Source organism: Lepus europaeus, chromosome 1 (assembly GCF_033115175.1).
Source record: "Lepus europaeus isolate LE1 chromosome 1, mLepTim1.pri, whole genome shotgun sequence".
NCBI lineage: Eukaryota > Metazoa > Chordata > Mammalia > Lagomorpha > Leporidae > Lepus > Lepus europaeus.
The window spans coordinates 43,099,007-43,120,879 of record NC_084827.1 but is presented as its reverse complement, the minus strand read 5'-3'; the positions used below and the strand labels follow the sequence as shown (position 1 = coordinate 43,120,879).

The 21,873-nt window shown below is 42.7% G+C and overlaps 1 protein-coding gene across 1 annotated transcript in view; it reads left to right on the top strand.

The window, feature by feature from the left end:
- Nucleotides 1-21,873, top strand: part of CCDC146 (coiled-coil domain containing 146) — a 182,900-nt gene that overhangs the window by 130,886 nt on the left and 30,141 nt on the right. The window contains exons 5-9 of the mRNA XM_062198851.1: nucleotides 2,953-3,010; nucleotides 13,026-13,202; nucleotides 15,856-15,929; nucleotides 16,750-16,977; nucleotides 17,624-17,810. Coding sequence (XP_062054835.1) covers nucleotides 2,953-3,010; nucleotides 13,026-13,202; nucleotides 15,856-15,929; nucleotides 16,750-16,977; nucleotides 17,624-17,810 — 724 coding nt within the window. The remainder of the gene's footprint in view (nucleotides 1-2,952; nucleotides 3,011-13,025; nucleotides 13,203-15,855; nucleotides 15,930-16,749; nucleotides 16,978-17,623; nucleotides 17,811-21,873) is intronic.

Sequence of the window (21,873 nt, the reverse complement as noted above, 5' to 3'; positions counted from 1 at the left end):
TGAATAAAACAGAGAAAAAAGATAGAATGAAATGAACAGAGCGTTAGGCAGCCACGGGACAAGATCTAATTCATGTTATCAGAGTTGCAGAAAAAGTGTGTAATGATGGAAAACGAATGGCAAAAGACTCCCAACACATAAACCCACAAATTCGAGAAGCTCAGTGAACCCCAACAAGACAGCCCCCCAGTATGTCATCCTAAAACTTCTGAAAGCTAAAGACAAAAAGAAAGAAACTTTTGTAAGAAGGCATAGAAAAGCTTCAAGAATGACTCAGAGGGTTTTAATTTTGAAAAAATGACATGACTGGAAGGGCATGTGCTGCTGAGGTTTGGATGGTGTTTGCCTCCCCAGGGATTCCTGTGTTAAGAGCTTGGCTCCCAGCTGGTGATATTAGGTGATGGGGAGCTTTTAAGAGGTGGAGATTTGAAAGGGAATAAGATGTTTCTTGTGGAACTCTGAGGTCTCATGCAAGAATGGTCCCTAAAGCCCACACTCTGTCTCTTAGTCCTGTGTTGTCCTCCTGTGTGTGTTCCCAACATCCAATGTTGGGCCCTCCCCAGAGCTAGCCCTACACAGCCTCCAAAAATCATGAGCTAAATACGCCTTTTTCTTGATAAGTCCACCCTGCCTCAGACATTTCATTAGAACACTACAAAATGGACTGGAGCAAGGAAGACAAAAACAAAGCAGATTTCAGAAGAGAAGTTAGCTTTAGTTTGAAAGTTCTTTGGTACACACAGCTAGACTTATCCAAAAGTCAGCTGAAAATAATAAGTTGGAGTTCCAAAGAAGTTCTGAGCTGGAGATGAGGATCCTGAAGCCATCACTGTGAACCAAACTGTGAAAATAACAGAGTAAAAAATGTTAGGCCTTAGCTAGGCTGTGTGACAAGTATGAATAAATCTCAGTTTCAATGGATAACATAAAATTTTGTTTCTGGCCCACAGCATAGTCTAGTGCAAGTAAAGTAGCCTTCATCCCATAGCTTTGGCAACCAGAGCACAGGCCTTCCAAGTTAACACGGCTGCGGAAGACAAACGGTATTGGCTTGTACTCGCCTTCCTTTGGCATGCCTCCATGGTCCCAATCCAATGTGAGCGAGGCTGTGAAACACAGTCCTCCTGTTTGTCCAAGAAGGAAAAATAGTGTGAACACAGGGCAGTGTGTTGGTCACAAGGCCAAAGGCAGATCTTTATGAACTTAGTCCAACAAGCCTGAGATAGACGTATAGACCAGGTTGGTGCACCTGGTCATCTTAAGAGTTCCTATCGGGTTGTGATAGTTTGGAATAAAAAAACACTATTAGGCCGGCGCCGTGGCTTAACAGGCTAATCCTCTACCTTGTGGCGCCAGCACACCAGGTTCTAGTCCCGGTTGGGGCGCCGGATTCTATCCCGGTTGCCCCTCTTCCAGGCCAGCTCTCTGCTATGGCCCGGGAAGGCAGTGGAGGATGGCCCAAGTGCTTGGGCCCTGCACCTGCAAGGGAGACCAGGAGAAGCACCTGGCTCCTGGCTTCGGATCAGCGAGATGCGCCGGCCACAGCGGCCATTGGAGGGTGAACCAATGGCAAAAAGGAAGACCTTTCTCTCTGTCTCTCTCTCTCTCTCTCACTATCCACTCTGCCTGTCAAAAAAAAAAATAAAAATACTATTAAAACTAGTTGGTCTCAAATACCCACACGTAAATATCCCGTTTACCTTGGCTCTTGGTCTCAGTCTGTGCTCCCTTTGAAGTGTCCACGTGACCCCCGGCTTCTGTGTTCTAGCACCTCTGAGTCCCTGTGAGGCTCCTACTGGCAGTGATCGCCATGACTCTGCGCTGTCCCTCTCTAACGTCGTGTCTGAGAAACGCAATCGCCTCCTAAAACAAACACTGAGCTCTGGGAAAACTCCTCTCCATTCCCGTGAACACTTGTATAGTTCCTGCTTCCAGAATTTCCATGAGGGTTTTGTCCAATCTGGATGCAAAGAATGGGTCATTCTGGGGAAAGAGTTGCACATGCTTGCCCTTAGCTCATCTAGCATGTAAAGTATTTCATTTCAAATAATGAAAATGAGACTGAACTTCATTGCAGTTTCACTTATTCATGTAATATTTATTGGATGACAACTCTGCACAGACATCTTGAGGCATTGATGATGCAGTGGTGAACAGAACAAAGTCCCTGCCCTCCTGGAGTAAGGTTTCCCACGGGGAAATAAACGAATGTGTTCTATAATGTCAGGTAGTGATGCATACTACAGAGAAAGAGCAGAAATCGTGAGGAGTGTTGGTGCTACTTTGGATAGGATGCTCAGGCTTGGTACAGATTGTTGTGAAGTAAGGAGCGAATCATGGAACAAGCTAGCCAGTTGGGGGGCCCAGGAAGGGCAAAGACTAGGGGGAAAGAATTAGTTTGGCAAGAAGGGCAGCGTGGCCAGAGCCAGAGAGTGGCAGGCAGGGAGACGGGAACAGCAGACCACGCAGGCTCAGGAAAGGAGTTGAAATTTTGGTCCAGACATCATGGGAAGTTATTGGGCATGGAGGTCGTGTGATCTTGTTTGTGTCATTAAGAAAAGAAGCCACTGCATTGGCTGGGTAGAAAATGGAGGGTGGAGGCAGGCAAGGTGGATTGGTTGGGAGGCTGTGGCAGTGAAAGCAAGACACATAAAGAAGAAAATGCCCAGAGTCTGTCTAGGAGGCTGACTTTAGGGGAGCGGGTCCTTGCTTCTACATACAAAGTGCTAAGCCACCTGCTGTGTGGGTTGAGGCTGCCCAGTGTTCCTGGAGGGCAGGGGGTAGGAAGCACCTCCATGGGCCTGTGGGTCCAAGGAAAGCCACCATGACGGACATGAGGACACTTGGCAGACAAGCGTGGGAAGGGCATTCTGAGAATGGAATGTGGACAATGAAGAGTGCAGAAAGAACTCACCCTTTTGTACTTTCTCAAACTTGATTTTTGTTTTTCAGTTTACAGGAAGAAAAAATGATGTTACAACAGGAGTTTGAGAAGATACCGAAGCCAGGAGTAAGTCTTGGGTGATCTAGAGTTTGTTTGATTCAAATATCCCCTTTGGAAACCATATTTATCACATCCCTACCCCGAGACATTGGAAAGATTGAAAAACCATAACTGTTGAGGATGACCAAAGGAACATATTTGTAATTTCTGGAGTAAATATAAGTGGTACCTATTATAGGCTCTGGCCATCTGGTATCTAATTGAGGCTGTGTTTGGTTGGACAATATCTGCTTTGTGTCCAGAATAAGAAAAGATTCTGTGGTCGGCAAAAAAAATGCATCATTTTTGCCACTTCCATGATCCTCATTGCCTTGTGTACAAATCTCAAGTCATTACAAGAAATATTCATAAAGATGTATCACTGTCTACTCCTACATAACAAACCGTCCCAAAACTTCAGGGTTCAACACAACCATTTCTTCTATTTCACAGTTCTTAGTTCTTCTGTACTAAGTTGGCTCAGTGGGCGCAGAGTAGGCTGGGATGACATCATTCACATCAGCCAGTTGGCAAGCTAGTTGTCTAAAGTCCCATGTGACTAGTTGGTCACCTGATGGTTGAAGGGTTTCCAGCCTCAAGAGAGAGCAAATTCCAACACCTGAGAATTTTTGAGCCTCTGCTTAAATCATTTTTGGTGAAATCCCATTGGTGGTCAAAGCATATCCCAGGGCCAACACTGGAATTAGGAAGTAGAGGAACAGGCCTTATCACTTAAGGGGAAGAATGGCAAAGATACATTGCAATAAAGCATGCATATCTTGTGGAACAGGTATGTGGCTACTTCTTGCACTCTACCATAGAAAGTTCATTGCACCTTACATTGCTTTTGCTTTCTGAATGGTTGTATTTCAAAAGCATGTTGGTGGTGGCTTCATTCCAAAGCCAGTCCACAAAATGCTCATTAATGTAGAGTAAAATAGTATTAATTCTGTATAAAGATATCTAACCGCCATTCAAAACACAGATACCTAGTGTGGGAAAGCATCTTGAACTTTAGTTCCAAGTTATAGGATCATTCATTTTAATGTCTCTGAGCAGCAAGAGAGGGAGGGATGCATTAAAAAAAATCCAAAGCAGGCCACATGAATCTATCCACTGAGACACAGGTAACATGTACATTTTCTGAATATAAGAAGGCTCCTCCCATAGATTGCACAGCACCCCTGGAGAATCAGACACAGGAAACAAAGATCTGTTATGAGTCTGAGTTGGGGGACATTTGAGGAGAACACATGAGCTACACAAGTGATATTAAGAAAAGCACAGGGAGTACAAAGAGTTCCGTGTTCCAAATATGAGTTCCCTTATCTTTAGTTCCCACGTGTGGCTCAGGTTAACCCTAAACCATATATTAAAAGATTATCTGTATCTGATTTTGTCAAATCACACTGCTACCAGAAAATGGACTGGGCACTTTCATGAATGCTTTTTGGTATGAATAAAAATTAATTCAGAAAAAGGATACATATTAAAATACAGGAGACTAGAAAAGAGCACTAGCTTAAAGGGGGGGATAGAAATTAAATATCATGCAAAATAATGTAGTGTAATTAAATTGTCATGCCTTTGTGAGTAGGTCATAAATCATAAGTTGTGTTTTTCCCCAAAATCTTTTGTTTAAGGAATACAAATTTCATACATTTCATAATAACAACTTCAGGAACATGGTGATTCTACCCACCATACCTGCCCTCCTGCCCCCACTCCCACCCCTCTCACTCCACCCTCTCCTATTCCCATTCTTATTTTTTTTACTAAAAATTATTTTCAATTAACTTTATACACACATGATTAACTCTGTTTAGTAAAGAGTTCTACAAATTGTATATTTAAAAAACTGTTCCTAGGCAGTTGAGACAGGGTTGTTCAAAGCCATTGCTTCTCAAAGTGTCAATTTCACTTTTATAGATGGCCTTTTGGGTGCTCTGTTAGTTATCATAAGTCAGGGAGAACAGATGGTATTTGTCCCTTTGGGACTGGCTTATTTCACTATGTATGATATTTCCCATTTTCATCCATTTTATCGCAAAAGACTGGATTTCAATGTTTTTTTAATACTGTGTAGTATTACATGGTGTACATACCCCATAATTTCTTTATCTGGTCTTCAGTTGATGTGCATTTGAGATGATTCCATGTCTTAGCTCTTGTAAATTGAGCTACAATAATCATAGGGGTACAGATAACCCTTTCATTTGCTGATTTCATTTCCCTTGGGTAAATTCCCAGGAGTGGGTTGGCTGGGTCATACAGTAGGTCTATATTCAGATTTCTGAGATATCTTCAGACTGTCTTCCATAGTGGCTTTACCAGTTTACATTCCCAACAGTGCATTAGGGTACCTTTTTCCCCACATCCTCACCAGTATTTGTTGTTTGTTGATTTCTGTAGGAGAGCCAGTCTAACTGGGGTGAGGTGAAACCTCACTGTGATTTTGATTTGCATTTCCCTGGTGGCTAGTGATCCTGAGTATTTTTTCATGTATCTGTTGGCAATTTGGATTTCCTCTTTTGGAAAATATTTAAGTCCTTTGCCCATTTCTTAACTGGGTTGTTTCTTTTGTTGTTGTGGAGTTTCTTGATGTCTTTGTATATTCTTGTTATTAATCCTTTATCAGTTGCATAGTTCCAAATAATTGCTCCCATTCTGCTGGTTGCTATTTCCTTGCTGATTTTATGTCTGGTTGATCTGTCCCTTGCTGAAAGTGGGGTATTGAAGTCCCCCATTACTATTGTATTAGAGTCTATGCCTCCCTTTAGATCCCTTAACATTTATTTTAAATAATCAGGTGCCCTGTAATTAGGTGCTTATACGTTTATAATAGTCATACCTTCCTGTTGAAATGATCTCTTGATCATTATTTAATGGATAAATGACATGAAAAGATAAATTTATTTTTGGTGCAAAAATCTTTGAAATGCATACATAGTTTGTCATAATATACATTTTCATACATTTTTGTAGATTCCCATATAATCCATTTAAAAGATCCACTTCACATTAGCTTTATTTTTTGAAGGTTTTATTTAATGAATACAAATTTCATATGTACAGCTTTTAGGGACATAGTATTTCTTCCCCCCATTCCCGCCCTAGCACCCCCACTCCCATCCCACTTCCTACTCCCTCTCCCATTCCATTTTCAATTGAGATTCATTTTAATTGATTTTATATACAGAAGACCAACTCTATACTAAGTAGAGATTTCAAAGATTTGCACCCACACAGACACACAAAGTATAAAGTACAGTTTGAAGACAAGTTTTACCCTTAATTCTCATAGTACATCTCATTAAGGACATAGGTTCAACATGGGGAGCAAGTGCACAGTGACTCCTGTTGTTGATTTAACAACTGACACTCTTATTTATGATGTCAGTGATCACCTGAAGCTCTTGAAATGAGCTGCCAAGGCTTTGGAAGCCTTTTGAGTCCACAAACTATTGGTTTTTAGATAGGGACATATGCAAAGTGTAAGTTCTCTCCTCCCTTCAGAGAAAAGTACATCCTTCTTTGATGGCCCCTCCTTTCCACTAGGGTCTTACTCACAGAGATCTTTCATACAGAACCATTTTTGTCACTATGTCTTGGCTTTCCATGCCTGAAGTGTGTTCATGGTATTTTCAGTCAGATCTGAATGACTTAGGGGCTGATTCTGAGGTCAGAGTGCTGTTTAGGGTGTTTATCATTCTATGAGTCTGCTGTGTGGAATGCTTCCCATTTTGGAATTTTCTTTTAATTCTATCTGTTGTTATTACCAGGCACTTGGTCTTATTTATGTGATCCCTTTGACTTTTGGTCCTATCTATATGATCAGTTCCATACTTAATATGATCACTTTATCACATAAGATGGGATTAGTGCCACCCAGCTAAATGGGATTGGAGTCCCACGACAAGTTTTTAGATTCACCCTTAGGGGTAAATCTGTGAGAATGTGTGCCAATCTGTACAGCTCCTCCCTTTCTCATTCCCACTCTTATTTTTAACTGGGATCTATTTTCAATTGACTTAATACATCTATGTTAGTTAAGGAATTCAACCAATGGTATTAAGTAGAGAAAAAAGAATAAAAAATAAATAAAATGAAATAATAAGCTGTTCCTTGACAGTCAAGACAAGGGCTATTCAAGTAATTGCTTCTCATAGTGTCAGTTTCACTTGTACAGGTTTCCTTTTAGATGCTCTGTTAGTTGTCACAGATCAGAGAAAACATATGGTATTTGTCCCTTTGGGACTGGCTTATTTCACCAAGTATAATATTTCCCAGATCCACCCATTTAGCAGTAAATGGCTGGATTTCGTGTCTTTTTTAACTACTATGTAGTATTCCATAGAGTACATATCCCATAGCTTGATGGGCATTTAGGTTGATTCCATGTCGTGGCGATTGTAAATTGAGCTGCAATAAACATGGAGGTGTAGATGACTCTTTTATTTGCTGATTTCACTTCATTTGGGTAAATTCTGAGGAGTGGGATGGCTGGGTCATATGAGGACTAGATTCAGATCTCTGAGGTATCTCCAAACTGTCTTCCATAGTGGCTTTTCCAGTTTGCATTCCCACCAACAGTGGACTAAGAAACCTATTTCCCCACATCCTCACCAGCATTTGTTGTTTGTTGATTTCTGTATGAAAACCATTCTAACTGGGGTGAGGTAAAACCTCATTGTGGTTTTGATTTGCATATCCCTGATGACTAGTGATCCTGAGCATTTTTTCATGTGTCTGTAGGCCATTTGGATTTCCTTTTTTGAGAAATGTCTATTTAAGTCCTTTGCCCATCTCTTAACTAGCTTATTTGCTTTGCTATTGTTGAGTTTCTTGATCACTTTATATACTCTGGGTTTTTTTTTTTTTTTTTTTTTGACAGGCAGAGTTAGGCAGTGAGAGAGAGAGCTATAGGCAATGAGAGAGACAGAGAGAAAGGTCTTCCTTCCGTTGGTTCACTCCCCTAATGGCCGCTACTGCTGGCGCTGCTCACCGATCTGAAGCCAGGAGCCGGGTGCTTCCTCCTGGTCTCCCATGCGGGTGCAGGGACCCAAACACTTGGGCCATCCTCCACTGCCCTCCCAGGCCACAGCAGAGAGGTGGACTGGAACAGGAACAAGCGGGACTAGAACCCAGTGCCCCAACCGGGACTAGAACCCAGGGTGCCTGCACCACAGGTGGAGGATTAGCCAAGTTAGCCACGGCGCCGGCCGTACTCTGGTTATTAATCCTATATCAGTTGTGTGGTTTGCAAATAATTTCTCCCATTCTGTTGGTTGCCTCTTTACTTTCCTGACTGTTTCTTTTGCTGTATAAAAGCATCTAAAGTTGAGGGCCGCATGGGAGACCAGGAGAAGCACATGGCTCCTGGCTTTGGATCAGTGGGGTGTGCCGGCTGCAGCGGCTGTTGGAGGGTAAACCAATGGAAAAAGGAAGACCTTTCTCTCTGTCTCTCTCTCTCTCACTGTCCACTTTGCCTGTCAAAAAATTTTTTTAAAAAAATAATAAAGTTGGTGTAATCCCACTTGTCAATCTTTGTTTTTATTGTCTCTGCCTCTGGGGTCTTTTCCAGGAACTCTGTACCTAGGCTGATGTCTTGCAGGGTTTCCCCCAAGCTTTCTAGTAATTTGATGGTATTGGGTTTTCGATTTAGGTCTTTAATCCATTTTGAATGGATTTTTGTGTAAGGTGTAAGGTAGGGGTCTTGCTTCATATTTCTGTATGTGGAAATCCAGTTTTCCCAGCACAATTTTGTTGAAGAGACTGTTCTTGCTACAGGGATTGGTTTTAGCTCATTGGTCAAATGTAGGTTGGTTGTAGATGCTTAGATTGATTTTTGGCATTTCTATTCTGTTCCATTGGTCTATCCATCTGTTTTAGTACCAGTACCAGGCTGTTTTGATAATAACTGCTTTGTAGTATATCTTGAAATCTGGTGTTTTTATGCCTCTTGCTTTATTTTTGTTGTATAAGTTTGCTTTAGCTATCTGAGGCCTCTTGTGTTTCCAAATGAATTTCAGCATAATAGATATGATAAGAATGCCTTTGGTATTTTGAATGGTATTGCTTTGAATCTGTAAATTATTTTTGGAAGGATGGACATTTTGATGGAATGGATTCTTCTGATCCATGAACATTGAAGTTTTTCCCATTTTTTAATGTCTTCTTCAATTTCTTTCTTTACAGTTTTGTAATTTTTGTCATAGAGATCTTTGACCTCCTTGGTTAAATTTATTCCAGGGTATTTAATTTTTTTTGTAGCTATTGTGAATGGGATTGATCTTAGAAGTTCTTTCTCAGCCATGGCCTTGTCTGTGTTTACAAAGGCTGTTGTTTTTTGTGTGTTGCTTTTATATCCTGCTATTTTACCGAACTCTTTTATGAGTTCAGTAGTCTCCTAGTGGAGTCTATTGGTTCCCCCTATATATATATAATCATATCCTCTACAAATAAGGATAGTCTGACTTCATCTTTACTGATGTCAATCCCTTTGATTTCTTTTTCTTGCCTCATGGCTCTGGCTAAAACTTCCAGGACTATATTGAATAGCATTGGATAGAGTGGGCATCCTTGTCTGGTTCCAGATCTCAGTGGGAATGCTTCCGGTTTTTCCCCATTCAATAGGATGCTGACCATGGGTTTGTCATAAATTGCCTTAATTATATTGAGGAATGTTCCTTCTAGACCAAATTTGCTTAGAGTTTTCATCATGAAAGGTATTGTATTTTATCAAATGCTTTCTCTGCATCTATTGAGATAATCATATGGTTTTTGTTCTTTGATTTGTTAATGTGATGTATCACAATGATTTTGCATGTTGAACCATCCCTGCATATCGGAGAAATCCCACTTGGTATGGGTGAATGATCCTCCTGATGTGTTGTTGAATTTTATTGGCCAGAATTTTGTTGTGGATTTTTGCATCTGTTCATCAGGGAAATTGGACCTGAACCGGCGCCCATATGGGATGCCGGCACTGCAGGTAGTGGCTTTACCCACTACACTGCAGTGCCAGTCCCTGATTTCTCTTTAAGATCTCAATTTCATGGGAGAAATTTTCTTTCATGTCATGTATGGATTTCATCAGTTCATGGATTTGCTTCTGATTACCTCTAAGTAATCCTGGGATCAATTTTTTTAATTCTTTTTTTTTTTTTTTAGTGGGAGGTAAAATAGCAAGGTTTATTAGGGAAGGAACATCTGTAAGGACTGATGGGCACCTCTCCAGACAGAGCCTGAGAGACTGGGGAGGAGGAAGGAGGGAGGTTACATGTTGAGTGGAGAGATTACACCTGACCAGGCCAGGCAGGCGGCTCAGCAAAGATGCAGAGAGCTGAGCACGCAGTCCAGTTGAGGCTGGGGGTTTTTAAGCAGATGAGTCTTGCTTCCCCACCTCTGCTCCTCTTGGAACAAAGGGATTTTTGGATGTAAATAGAAAAACCTCTCTTGAAGGTCTGACACAAAGGACTTTATGGATGCAAATGTTATCAGACAGGAGGAAGGGAGCAGGGTGTTTGAGATGCAGATACTAGGCTGCACCTGGGAGATTGTGGAAGCTTGTCAGGCAGAAGGGGTGGGAACCTCCACCTGGCAGGTTATCAGGTAGAAGGGGGCAGGGCAGGATGCGAACTCTGGGCTGCCCCTGAAACATTGGGATGACTTTGAGATGCAGATGCATATGCTGGACATAGATGTCTTCTCTTTGTGCCTGTTACACACACATAAGCTCATAACTGACTTTCTACCTAACATTCCCCCCTCAAGAGGTAATACCCAAAATTCTTTTTTGGGATTATGGATGGAGTTCCGTTTTCTGTAACTTCTTCAAAGCTGGCATGTGGGCGTCGAGGAGGATTTGAGTATTTTCCTCTTGCTATCTGTCTTATGGTGTGCAACAGTGGCCTTGGAAAGACTGTCCTGCTTGGTCCAGAGGGCTGTTCAGGTCATCCAATGGAATGGGCTGGAAGCCTTGTCTGATGACCATTTGGAGTTTGACAGTCTTTAGTCTGTTAGAGACAAAAGGAACAAGGGCATTAAAAACATAAGGTCCAAAGAGAAGCAGCAAGATTACAGAAGTTATTGGGCCAAGGAGAGGAAATAGGCAGGATTTCCATGACCAAATGTCAGGCCAGAAATCCCAGCCCTGCTTGGCCTGGTCCTGGAGCTGTTTGGATTTGTCCAGGAAAAGTACAAATTTGGGTTTGTACCTGTCCAGTCTGATTGACCCATAGACAACATTCTTCCTGGAGCATGGCAAAGATACCTCTCGGAGCAGCAGTTAGCATGTCCAATATTTTTTTATAACCTTTTGTGACTTTCACACACCCTCTTTAACTTACTTTAAACATTTTACCATTTTTATTTTAGTCTAGAGTAAACTAGCCATCAGGATAAAGTCATTCTTACAAACCATGTCCTTTCCTTATTTAAAAGGCTCTTTCCTTTTTAACCCTTCTTACCAACAACACTCTTTTCTTCTAAACCTTTCTTACCAAGCACACATTTTTATACTTGATGTTTTTTTATAGAGCCTGGTTGGCTCTTCTTACCTTACCAGAAGACTGAGGTCTCCATGCAGAGTGAAGATGCCTTACAAATCCCTTGTGTGATCTAGAGCTCTGGTTAAGGCAATCAGTTCTGCTAGCTGAGCAAAAGTTCCTGGGGGCAGAGCACGCTTCAATAACATGTCATGCTGTAACTGTTGAATTCTATTTCTGGCATTTCTTCAATGTCTTCATCTTCACATTATACTATTGATGTATTATATTCTTTTGGGGGTGTCATGTTGTCTTCCTTATCCTTGTTTCTTGAATTGTTGCATTTATTATTAGGCATTTGTGGATAAACTTGTTGGTTTCTCTTTTGTTTGTTTATCCCCTATGATGGCTTTTATCTTTGAACCATGCCTCTGTGGCTTAGTGGAATGTACACATTTTTAATGAATACCCAGAGGCATGTACTACATGTAGCCAGTGAGGTCTGTTCGGTGCTCCAGGATAAAGGGAGTGTCCAAGGTGACACCAGGTTGAGCCTGGTAAATCTTTTTTTTTTTTATCAGAAGGGATGATTGTTCTGCTCTGTTGGCATAGTCTCATGCCCACCTCCACTCCTCAATAAAGACCAGTGCCTAGGCACTAGCCCCAGTGGGTACAATATTCATCCATGCTACCACAAGAACCACACATAGGATCTGTGTGGACCTCAGTGTAAGCATGAATCCTGCAGCAATCTCTTCACCAGGGAATCAGGGATTCCCAAGTGTGTGGAGCTGCCCACAGTGACTGCCCAAAGTCCCAATCACACCCTGCTTCCCCCTCTCCCCAATTAACCATAATGTTTTCAAAGTCCCAGCACACAAGCCTCCCATGGACACAAGCACCCAGCTTCCTGTCAATTCTCCCAGCCAATCTCGGGCACCTCCACTTGGCTGGTTGCTGGGTGCACAGACAAGAGCTGGTGCAGCTGGTACATATGTTCAGAATAGCTCCCACCCTCAGCATGTTACCAAAGGCTGGTGCAGGGTGATTGGGTAGAGAGAAATGTGCCTCCTTTTTTTCTCCTCTAGGCTGGCAGGCACACTGTCCCCCACAGGGCTCCAAGCTGGGCTCGTGCCAGGCTCTTCCTGCAGCTTTATTGCCAGATCTTGAGCTGCTGCAGTCTGGCTTCACCTCACTCTCCAGAGTTGATGCTGAGGCTCTTGGCTGCTGGGTTCTGAGTTGTGCACATCCACACCCTCCACATATATCCACAGTGTCCCTCTGACTTGTGTGGAGTGTCCCCTGCCATTTTCTCCCTAACTCTTCGCTGAGACTGCACTCTCCCCTTTTTCAAACTAACTTCCCCTAGACTAGAGCAGTAAGCTCCCTCCCTATTCTGCCATCTTGGATCTCCCCAAGTTGTATTAATGTGGTGAGAATCATTCACAAACACCAAGACAAACATAATCAAAATGGTGAAATTATTTCCTATCCAGTTTTTAGGTAGATAAATGCTTGCTAAGACTAGTCACCCGATCACTGTCCTTTTAAAGGAAATGGAGAAGAAGATGAGAATATTGAAAGAGAGCACTGAGGAATTACGTAAGGAAATAATGCAGAAGAAGTTGGAGATTAAAAATTTACGGGAAGATTTGGCATCTAAGCAAAAGCAGTTACTGAAGGAGCAGAAGGAGCTGGAGGAACTGCTGGAGTATCAGGTTGTCCTAAAGGTATGCTGCTTGCAGTTCATAGATTCTTTTTTTTTTTTTTTTTTTGACAGGCAGAGTGGACAGTGAGAGAGAGAGAGAGAGAGAGAGAGAAAGGTCTTCCTTTTTGCCGTTGGTTCACCCTCCAATGGCCGCCGCAGTAGGCGCGCTGCAGCCGGCGCACCGCGCTGATCCGATGGCAGGAGCCAGGTGCTTATCCTGGTCTCCCATGGGATGCAGGGCCCAAGCACTTGGGCCATCCTCCACTGCACTCCCTGGCCACAGCAGAGGGCTGGCCTGGAAGAAGGGCAACCGGGGCAGGATCGGTGCCCCGACCGGGACTAGAACCCGGTGTGCCGGCGCCGCAAGGCGGAGGATTAGCCTATTGAGCCGCGGCGCCGGCCCAGTTCATAGACTCTTAAGCATGGTGCCTGCCTGAGTGTCAGCGTGATGGGGATCAAGACGAGCTATGTAGGTCTAAGGGATACTGTCACACAAACTGTGGAGATCTGCATTGTGGCTGAACCTATCACACTCTGCAAGTTTGCAAAAGACTTGAAGGTAGTATCACTCTAATTCTGACACCCCGACCTGGAAGAGGCCTCTCTAGCCCGTACCAAGCATTTTTCAGTACTAGAAATGAGTGTCACAGACACACTTGCTTTTATCAAAAAGGGGAGGGGCGTATCTATTTATTTGAAAAGCAGAGTGATGGGGCAGGAGGAAGGAAGAGACAGAGCAAGCTCTTTAATCTGCAAGTTCAGTCTGCAACAGCCAGGGCTGGACCAGGCCAAAGCCAATAGCCTGGGACTCCATGTGGGTTTTCCACACTGGTGGAAGGGTCCCAAGTACTTTATCCAAGAACCTCTGCCCTCCGGGGTGCATTAGCAGGAAGCTGAATTGGAAGTAGAAGGGCTGAGATTGGAATCAGCACTCACATCTGGGACGCAGGCATCCCAAGGAGAGGCTTAACCTGCTGCTCCATGATTATTCTACCAAGAGCAACCAGCTGTCCCAACCTCTTGTGTGTATTTGTGCTGCCTTCTCTTTGATTCTATTCTACTACTTCTCACCATAAAAGGGATGATAGGCCTGTGCTTATGTTTTAGGAGATAATGAATTACAAATTCATTTTATTTTAAAAAGTATATAATTCTCAAAACATTTAAATAACTTATAGTGTTCTTTTTAAAGAAACATAGCTAGGTGCATTGGTTTAGGGGATTGTTATGACACCTTTTGACCTCTCTTGAGAGTATTAAGGCAGTTGGCCAAGCTGTGTCCAGCTATAGGAACAGAACAGAGACGGGTTTACCAGATGTCCAGTGAAGCTTCAGCCTCTCCATTGTTGGAGCCTTGTCTGGGGCCCTGAACCTAATTTGCCATCTGTAATATTTTGCTCTTTTTCTTAAAGAAGGTTCCCCAAACTTTACAAGTTCCAGCCTCACAGACCTTGGACATGGACTAGGACAGAGCCTAGTCCCACCCCAGCACATTGCAGCCAGGTGCCTAGCCTCCAGCCTATGCGTGTCCCCAGCCCAACCCCAGCGAGATCTTCTAGAACCCATGTCTTGTACATAAATAACACCCTTGAGGTTTAAACTGAGCCTTCCACGAATACACGAAGCACAGTGTAAAACAGTGGTAGACAACCTTAGCTTCTGATCTTGGCCTTGCCACTTCATAACTGTGTGACTATGGGAAAATGACTTAACTTCTGGTGAGTCTTGAGTCTGGTTCCCGAGAAGCAGGCCCAAGACAGACATTAGTTGTAGGAGAGCTTGAAAGGGAATCCTATAGGACATTGAGAAAAGGAGGGACCCTGGGAGGAAGCTGAGCTACTACATGGCTTGCAAGGGACCTCTAGTCTAACCTGATCCCACAGAGAACGCCAGGTCAGGAACTGTCCCCAGGCTGTACCTCTAGAGGCAAGGGAGACGGGCTCTTATACCACTGTTCCCCTCTTCCATCCATCACCATCAACCAGTCCTCCCAGCTTTCCCTGACAAGGTAGTGGCACATGGCCAATAGCACTCAATCCAAGGGAGAGGACAGTGAGCCAGGCTGTTTGTACTCATAAAGGGGATCTAAGCACCACACCCGTGGTATTTTTATGCCTGGTTACATATACCTGAAAATGGCAGCAGATATACCTATCTTAGAAGGTCATCTGAGTATTGAATGAAATCATTCTTACCAGTATTAGGGCAGATACGCATAAGAAGTCTACATAGTAGGGACAGTGCTATGGCATAGCACGTTAAGCCACAGCCTACAGCACCAGCATCCCAAACAGACCAATTTAGGTCCTGGCTACTCTGCTTCCAATGCAGCTCCCTGCCTGAGAAAACAGTGGAGGATGATCCTGCAACCACATGGGAGACCTGGAGGAAGCTCCTGGCTCCTGGCTTCAGACTGGCCCAGCTCTGGCTATTGTGGTCATTTGTGGGTTGAACCAGAGGCTAGAAGATCAATCTCTCTCTGTCTCTCCTCTCTCTCTCTATCTCTCTCTCTAACTCTAACTCTCTAACTCTCTAATGCTGCCATTCAAATAAATTAAATCTTTTTTAAAAGAATTCTACATATTTTAGTTCTTCCCTCTTTCCAGTTTAATTATCTTGTCTTCCTTGCTCTGTTCCAAGACTGAATTTAACATGGCTCTCTATTTCTTTACTAGGATGAAGTGGCGCACCATCAAACTATTCCTGTACAAATTGTGAAAGAGATAGAAAAAACGACACGGAAAAAAGTGTATGATTCAACATTTTCACTTTCAACCCCACCTTGCCTACACTCACTAGACACATCACATTACTATGGTAACTTTAGGAACGTCTGCTCTGGGCCCTGTCTAGGTCATATATGTCAAGTTCTTTAAAAGAAAGAAGTGCAGCAAATTATTATCATTCATATGTATTTCTGTTTTAATTATGGATTCAAATTCTATTCCCAACTCGTAAATCATATCTTCATGGAGAAATCCAATTGACTTTCACAGATGTGGGGACAAATTAGGTGAACAGTTTTGAAGTTCATGGTCTTGGAAGCAAGTCAACCAAGCAGCTGCTAAAAGCCCCAGTGATAGTAACTTCTCTTTGCCACCCATTTCTGTATCTGACACCTGAGACAGAGGTCATGGGGGAGATTCTCAAAGTTTAGAGGAACCAAACAAGATAAACAACCTTGAAGAAACAATTTAGAGAGAAGAGGGGAAAATGCAGCAGGCACTAATGGTTCTAAAATCCAAGTTCACTGGCACCAAAGATGAGAAATTTAGGTCCCTTGTGAGAAGCTAGTGAGGAAGGGAGTAGATTCCTGGAGGTGAAAGCAATTGGTTGACAGGAGAGGAAGGTGGGCTGCTTTTCCTCTGTAGCTGTCTAAGGAGGATACCCTCCATGCCCCATTGCTCTGTGGCCTTCACCCACTTCTAGTCATTGAATTTATACCAACTCTTCTGCCGCCTGGTTAGGAAGTTAACAGTTTCAGGCAGCATGGGCTCAGAATAAGGTAAATTATGTTTGTGTGTGTCCATGCACATGTGTGTTTATGTGTGTCTGTCTGTCTTCTCCAGAGAAACAGAAAAGAAGAAACTTGTCTTGGAATGCGAAGTCAAAGAGCTAAATGACTCCATAAAGAAAGTTGAAACCAAAATTAGCGCCGTAGTGGAAGAGAAGGAGGATGTAATGAAGGAAGTGGAAGGCAAACGAGCCTTACTTGAAATCCGAGAACGAGAATACAACCAGTTGGCCAAGATGCTGGAACTGGCCAGAGAGAATGAAGCCACGTCACTAAGTGAGAGGTCAGTGGTCGTTATGTGCACCTGACATCTGAGACTTCAGTTTGTGTTTGAGGATTCAGAAAACAATCTCAGTGTTCTGTCGATTCAATGAACATTGTATAGGATTTTAAATTGATTTTTATCCTAATGAAAAATTATCAGAGAAAACATTTGAAGTATTTCCCCCTTCTCGACTCATCATTTTCTTCAATTCTGTGATCAAATGTTAAGGGGGAAAAATCTGTTTTATGTTGTAAGTTTCTGAAATGTGCCTCTGGGATAGTCTATCCCTGGAGAGTGTTATGTAATTCAGGGATGTTTACCAACAAGCGAATGGTATTTCTGAGGTTGTCGTCACTTTTTCCTAATGGGAGCAATTCTATGGTACAATTCTCTGGGAGAGTTTTCTTCCTACGTGAGGTACAATTTCAGAGGAACAGGGGGCATCTGTCTCTGCCATTTTGTTATTCTGGTTGTCGTTCTGTTTGTAAGATTGTAGCCCTAAATGGTACCAACTCCAAAACCCAGTGGCTGATGGCATGATTGACAACGTATGGTTCCAGCGTGAGGATATTTCCCTGTGTACATGCTGAGTGTGCTGTCATGTTCAGTTTCGAAGGCCATGCAATGACAATTCACTTTCCTTTTCTCCGCTTACCTGGAACAGAGGGATCTTGGATCTCAATTTGCGGAATAGCCTCATCGACAAGCATAACTACCATGACGAACTGTCTCGTAAGCAAAGAGAGAAAGAGCGAGATTTTCGACATTTGAAGAAGCTGGAGCTGCAGTTGAAAGTGTCCTGGGATACCTTCGCTCAGACTCAAGCAACGCACCAAAGGCTACTATTAGAGGTGGGTGCTATAGACCACCGTCTTGACTTTTAAGTTCACTGCCATCCTTTGACATGGAAATATTTCGAGAAGCTGTTTTTCCTGCCAGGAGAGAAGGAAGGAAAGTTAACAGAGAAAAGTTAATTTTCAAATGCACCAAACCTATTAAATGAGGGCATTGCCAAAGCACTTGGAAAATGAGATTAAAAAGAAGTTGTTTTTTTTTTCATTTATTAAACTTTTATTTAATGAATATAAATTTCCAAAGTACAGCTTATGGGTTACAATGGCTTCCCCCCTCCCATAACTTCCCTCCCACCCGCAACCCTCCCCTTTCCTGCTCCCTCTCCCTCTCCTGCAGGTTTTTGATAGTACACATTTTTTCATGAACTTTTTGAAGACTGCTGGTAGAGTCTAGAGTCTTATAATGTTTTTCAATCTCTTTTTCCTAGCCCAAGATTAGTGAAATGTCTTGTCTGGGTCAGGTAACAGCCTGGCCAAGGAAAATAACTGGACCTTCCGATTCTGGAAGAGCCTGAGGGTTTGTTACAGGGTAGGGCCAAGTGGAGCACTGCCTTTTCAAGCAAAAAACAATCAAATGCAGCGTGATGTCATGGCAGAGTCTAGCAGTTAAGGACCAGATCAAATAAACTAAGTATAGATGGGCAGGTGACCCAGCTAGCTAAGAGCGACTAGAACCCAATACAGGCCACCTGGCTGAGGCTGTGCACTCTCAGAAGTGTGCTCCGGTCAGCAGATGCCCAAGAAGCATCTTCAGCAAGATGTTCCCGTCTTCCCGCCTCTGTGTTCTATGTGAAAGTTTGTTCCTGTTGCCTCTCTCAGATCACCTGCCCGTACTCGTGACTAAGCGTGACTAACAGGGCAGAGGCTCCTGGAGAGGGCTGTGTGCTTGTCCGGAGCCTGGCTCAGTGCTTCCTTGGTGAAAAGGGGACCAGTCTCTGAGAGGAAGCAACCGAGTGTGTAGAACCTTACCTCTTCTCTCTGGCCAGGTTTAGGTGCTAGATCCATTGAACTCCTGCCTATGCAATGTGTTTCTAACCTTCAAACTGGCATCACTGCAGGGGATAAAAATGATGGCAAGGCAAATGGGTTTCAGCTCAAATATCAGCTCCATCCATTTGGTGGGAGCTCCCTATAGTGACCATGTTGCAAAGGATTCTGAAGCCCAAAACTGGCTTGTCATATAGGAGCTCTGTGACTGATTGGTGATGTCTACCCCCAGCAAAGAAATATTTCCCGTTCCTAGTCATGGGCTTTCCCTTCAGCTGATTTGGGGGAGGGGAAGTGTATCTTCATACTCTAAGAAACATGCCCAAAACGTTGCTGGTTGAATTTTTTGTTTTTGTCCTGATCTTTGTATTTCTTACTTATGTAAGATGAGGTGTTGGCTTTCATTTAGACTACACCTTCTTTACCCAATATTCTCATGATTCTGGTTAATTCAGAATTTGGTGTTTATGTATTTATAAATACATAAGTACCAGCCAGACCTGAACCATGTAATCAAATTAGTCTTCCTTACAAAATTTTGTGTCCTCAGGAACTTATAAATATCTTGTTTTCTGTGTAGTTATCATTAGTTCAGCTCCAAGCTCTTTTCCAAGTCTATACATTGCCTTTCAGTATGTTAAAACACGTGTGATCTTCTTGAAGAAATTACTTCAGAACCTTGGCAGTGACCTCTAGCTAAAGACCAACAAGAACATATCTGTAGTTCAGGAGTGGGGAACATCCTGTCCACAGGCCATGTAAGGCCTGCAAAATTATTTGATCAGGTGCAGCCAAGGCAACCCCAGGTGGGACTTGAAACTCAATAACTATAGCAGGGTAATTTTTAAAAGAGATTTATTTGTTTGAAAGGCACAGTTAGAGGGAGATAGATCCTCCATCTGCTGCCTCACTCTCCAGATGGCCATAATGGCCATGGGTGGGCCAGGATGAAGCCAGGAGCTTCATTCAGGTCTCGCAAGTGGGTGGCAGGGGCCAAACACATGGGCCATCCTGTTGTTTTTCCTTGGTCATTAACAGGAAGCTGGAGCAGAAAGTAGAGCAGCCAGGACTTGAACTGGCATCCGTATGAGATGCCAGCTTTGCAGGCAGCAGCTTTACCTGCTACGCCAAAACACCAGCCCATAGCAGGCTAATTTTTAAAAATTTCATTAATATAGAGAGAATAGATTTCACGTATCTCATAGGTACAATTCTAAGATAATCATAGTTCCCTTCCTATTCTTCCTCCCTTGATCCCTTTTCTTTCCTTCCTTTTTTAAAAATTTTTGCAAAAACATAAGTTTTTAAAGATTTATTTATTTATTTGTTTATTTATAAGTCATAATTACAGAGAGAGGGACAGAGAGCAATGTATCTTCAATCTGCTGGTTTACTCTCCAAATAGCCACAACAGCTGGGACTGGGCCAGGCTGAAACCAAGAGCCAAGAACTTCTTCCAGATCTCCCACATGGGTTCAGGGGCTCAAGCACTTGGGCCATCTTCCACTGCTTTCCCAGGCAGGGAGCTGGATCATAAGTGGAGCAGCTGGGACTTGAACTGGCACCCATATGGGATGCTGGCACTGCAGATGGTGGCTTCACCCACTGTGCCACAGCGCCAGCCACCAAGAAAAACATAATTTCAACCTACTCTATAGTCACAGGCTTCATGCACCACTAACCATAATATTCAACAAGTAGGAAGACCACAGTTCCACAGGAGTATAAACAAGGGCTAAAAACAACAATCATATCACAAGGTGTCCATTTCGTTCCTATACATGCTTTTGTATTCTACGTTAATTACCACAAATCAGAGAAAACGTGATATTTGTCTTTTGGGGATTGGTTTATCTAACCAAGCATGATGGTTTCCGCTTGCATCCATTTTGCTGCAAAAGATATTTCACTCTTTTTTATGGCCAAGTATTATTCCATTGTGTATGTATACCACATTTTTTTATCTGGTCATCAGTTGATGGAAATCTGGGTTGATTCCATATCTTAGCTATTGTGAATTGAGCTGCAATAAACATGGGGGTGCAAATAATTCTTTCATATGTTGATTTCATTTAGCTTGGGTAAATTCCGAGGAGTGGGATGGCTAGGTCATATGATAGATCTATTTTCAGATTTCTGAGGAATCTTCATACTGTCTTCCATAATGGTTATACTAGTTTACATTCCCACCAACAGTGCATTGTACTCTTTTCCTCACACCCTCACCAGCACTTATTGTGTTTTGATTTTTGAATGGTAGCCATTCTAACTGCAGTGAGGTGTTTTCTGTTTGAGAGCCATTCTAACTGGGGTGAAGTGAAACCTCATTGTGGTTTTTATTTAAATTTCCCTGATGGTTACTGATCTTGAGCAATTTTTTCATGTGTCTGTTGGCCATTTGTATTTCATCCTTTAAAAAATGCCCATTCATGTCCTTCGCCTATTTCTTAACTGGGTTGTTTGTTGTTGAGTTTCTTTTTTTAAAAAATTATTTATTTATTTGAAAGGCAGGAGTTACAGAGAAGCAGGGGAAGGGAGGGATGGAGGGAGAGAGAGAGGTCTTCCATTCATCAATTGTGAGTTGATTTTTATATAAGGTGTAAGGGAGGGGTCTAGTTTCATACTTCTGCATATGTAGACCCAATTTTTCCAACATCGTTTGTTGAAGGGAATGTCTTTTCTCCAGATTGATTTTTTAGCTCAGTTGTCAAAGATTGGTGGTTGCAGCTGCACGGCTTCATTTCTGGGGTTTCTATTCTGTTCCATTGGTCTACTATGTCTATTTTTGTGCTAGTATCAGGCTGTTTTGATTATAACTACTCTATAATATGTCTCGAACACCAATATTGTGATGCCTCCAGCTTTGTTTTATTTTTTGTTAAGATTTACTTATTTGAAAGTCTGAGTTACACAGAAAGAGGAAGTGACACAAAGAGAGAGATCTCCCATCCTCTGGCTTACTCCCCAAATGGGCACAATGGCCAGGACTGGGCCAGACTGAAGCCAGGAGCTTCTTTTAGATCTACCATATGAGTACAGGGGCACAAGCACCTGGACCATCTTCCACTGCTTT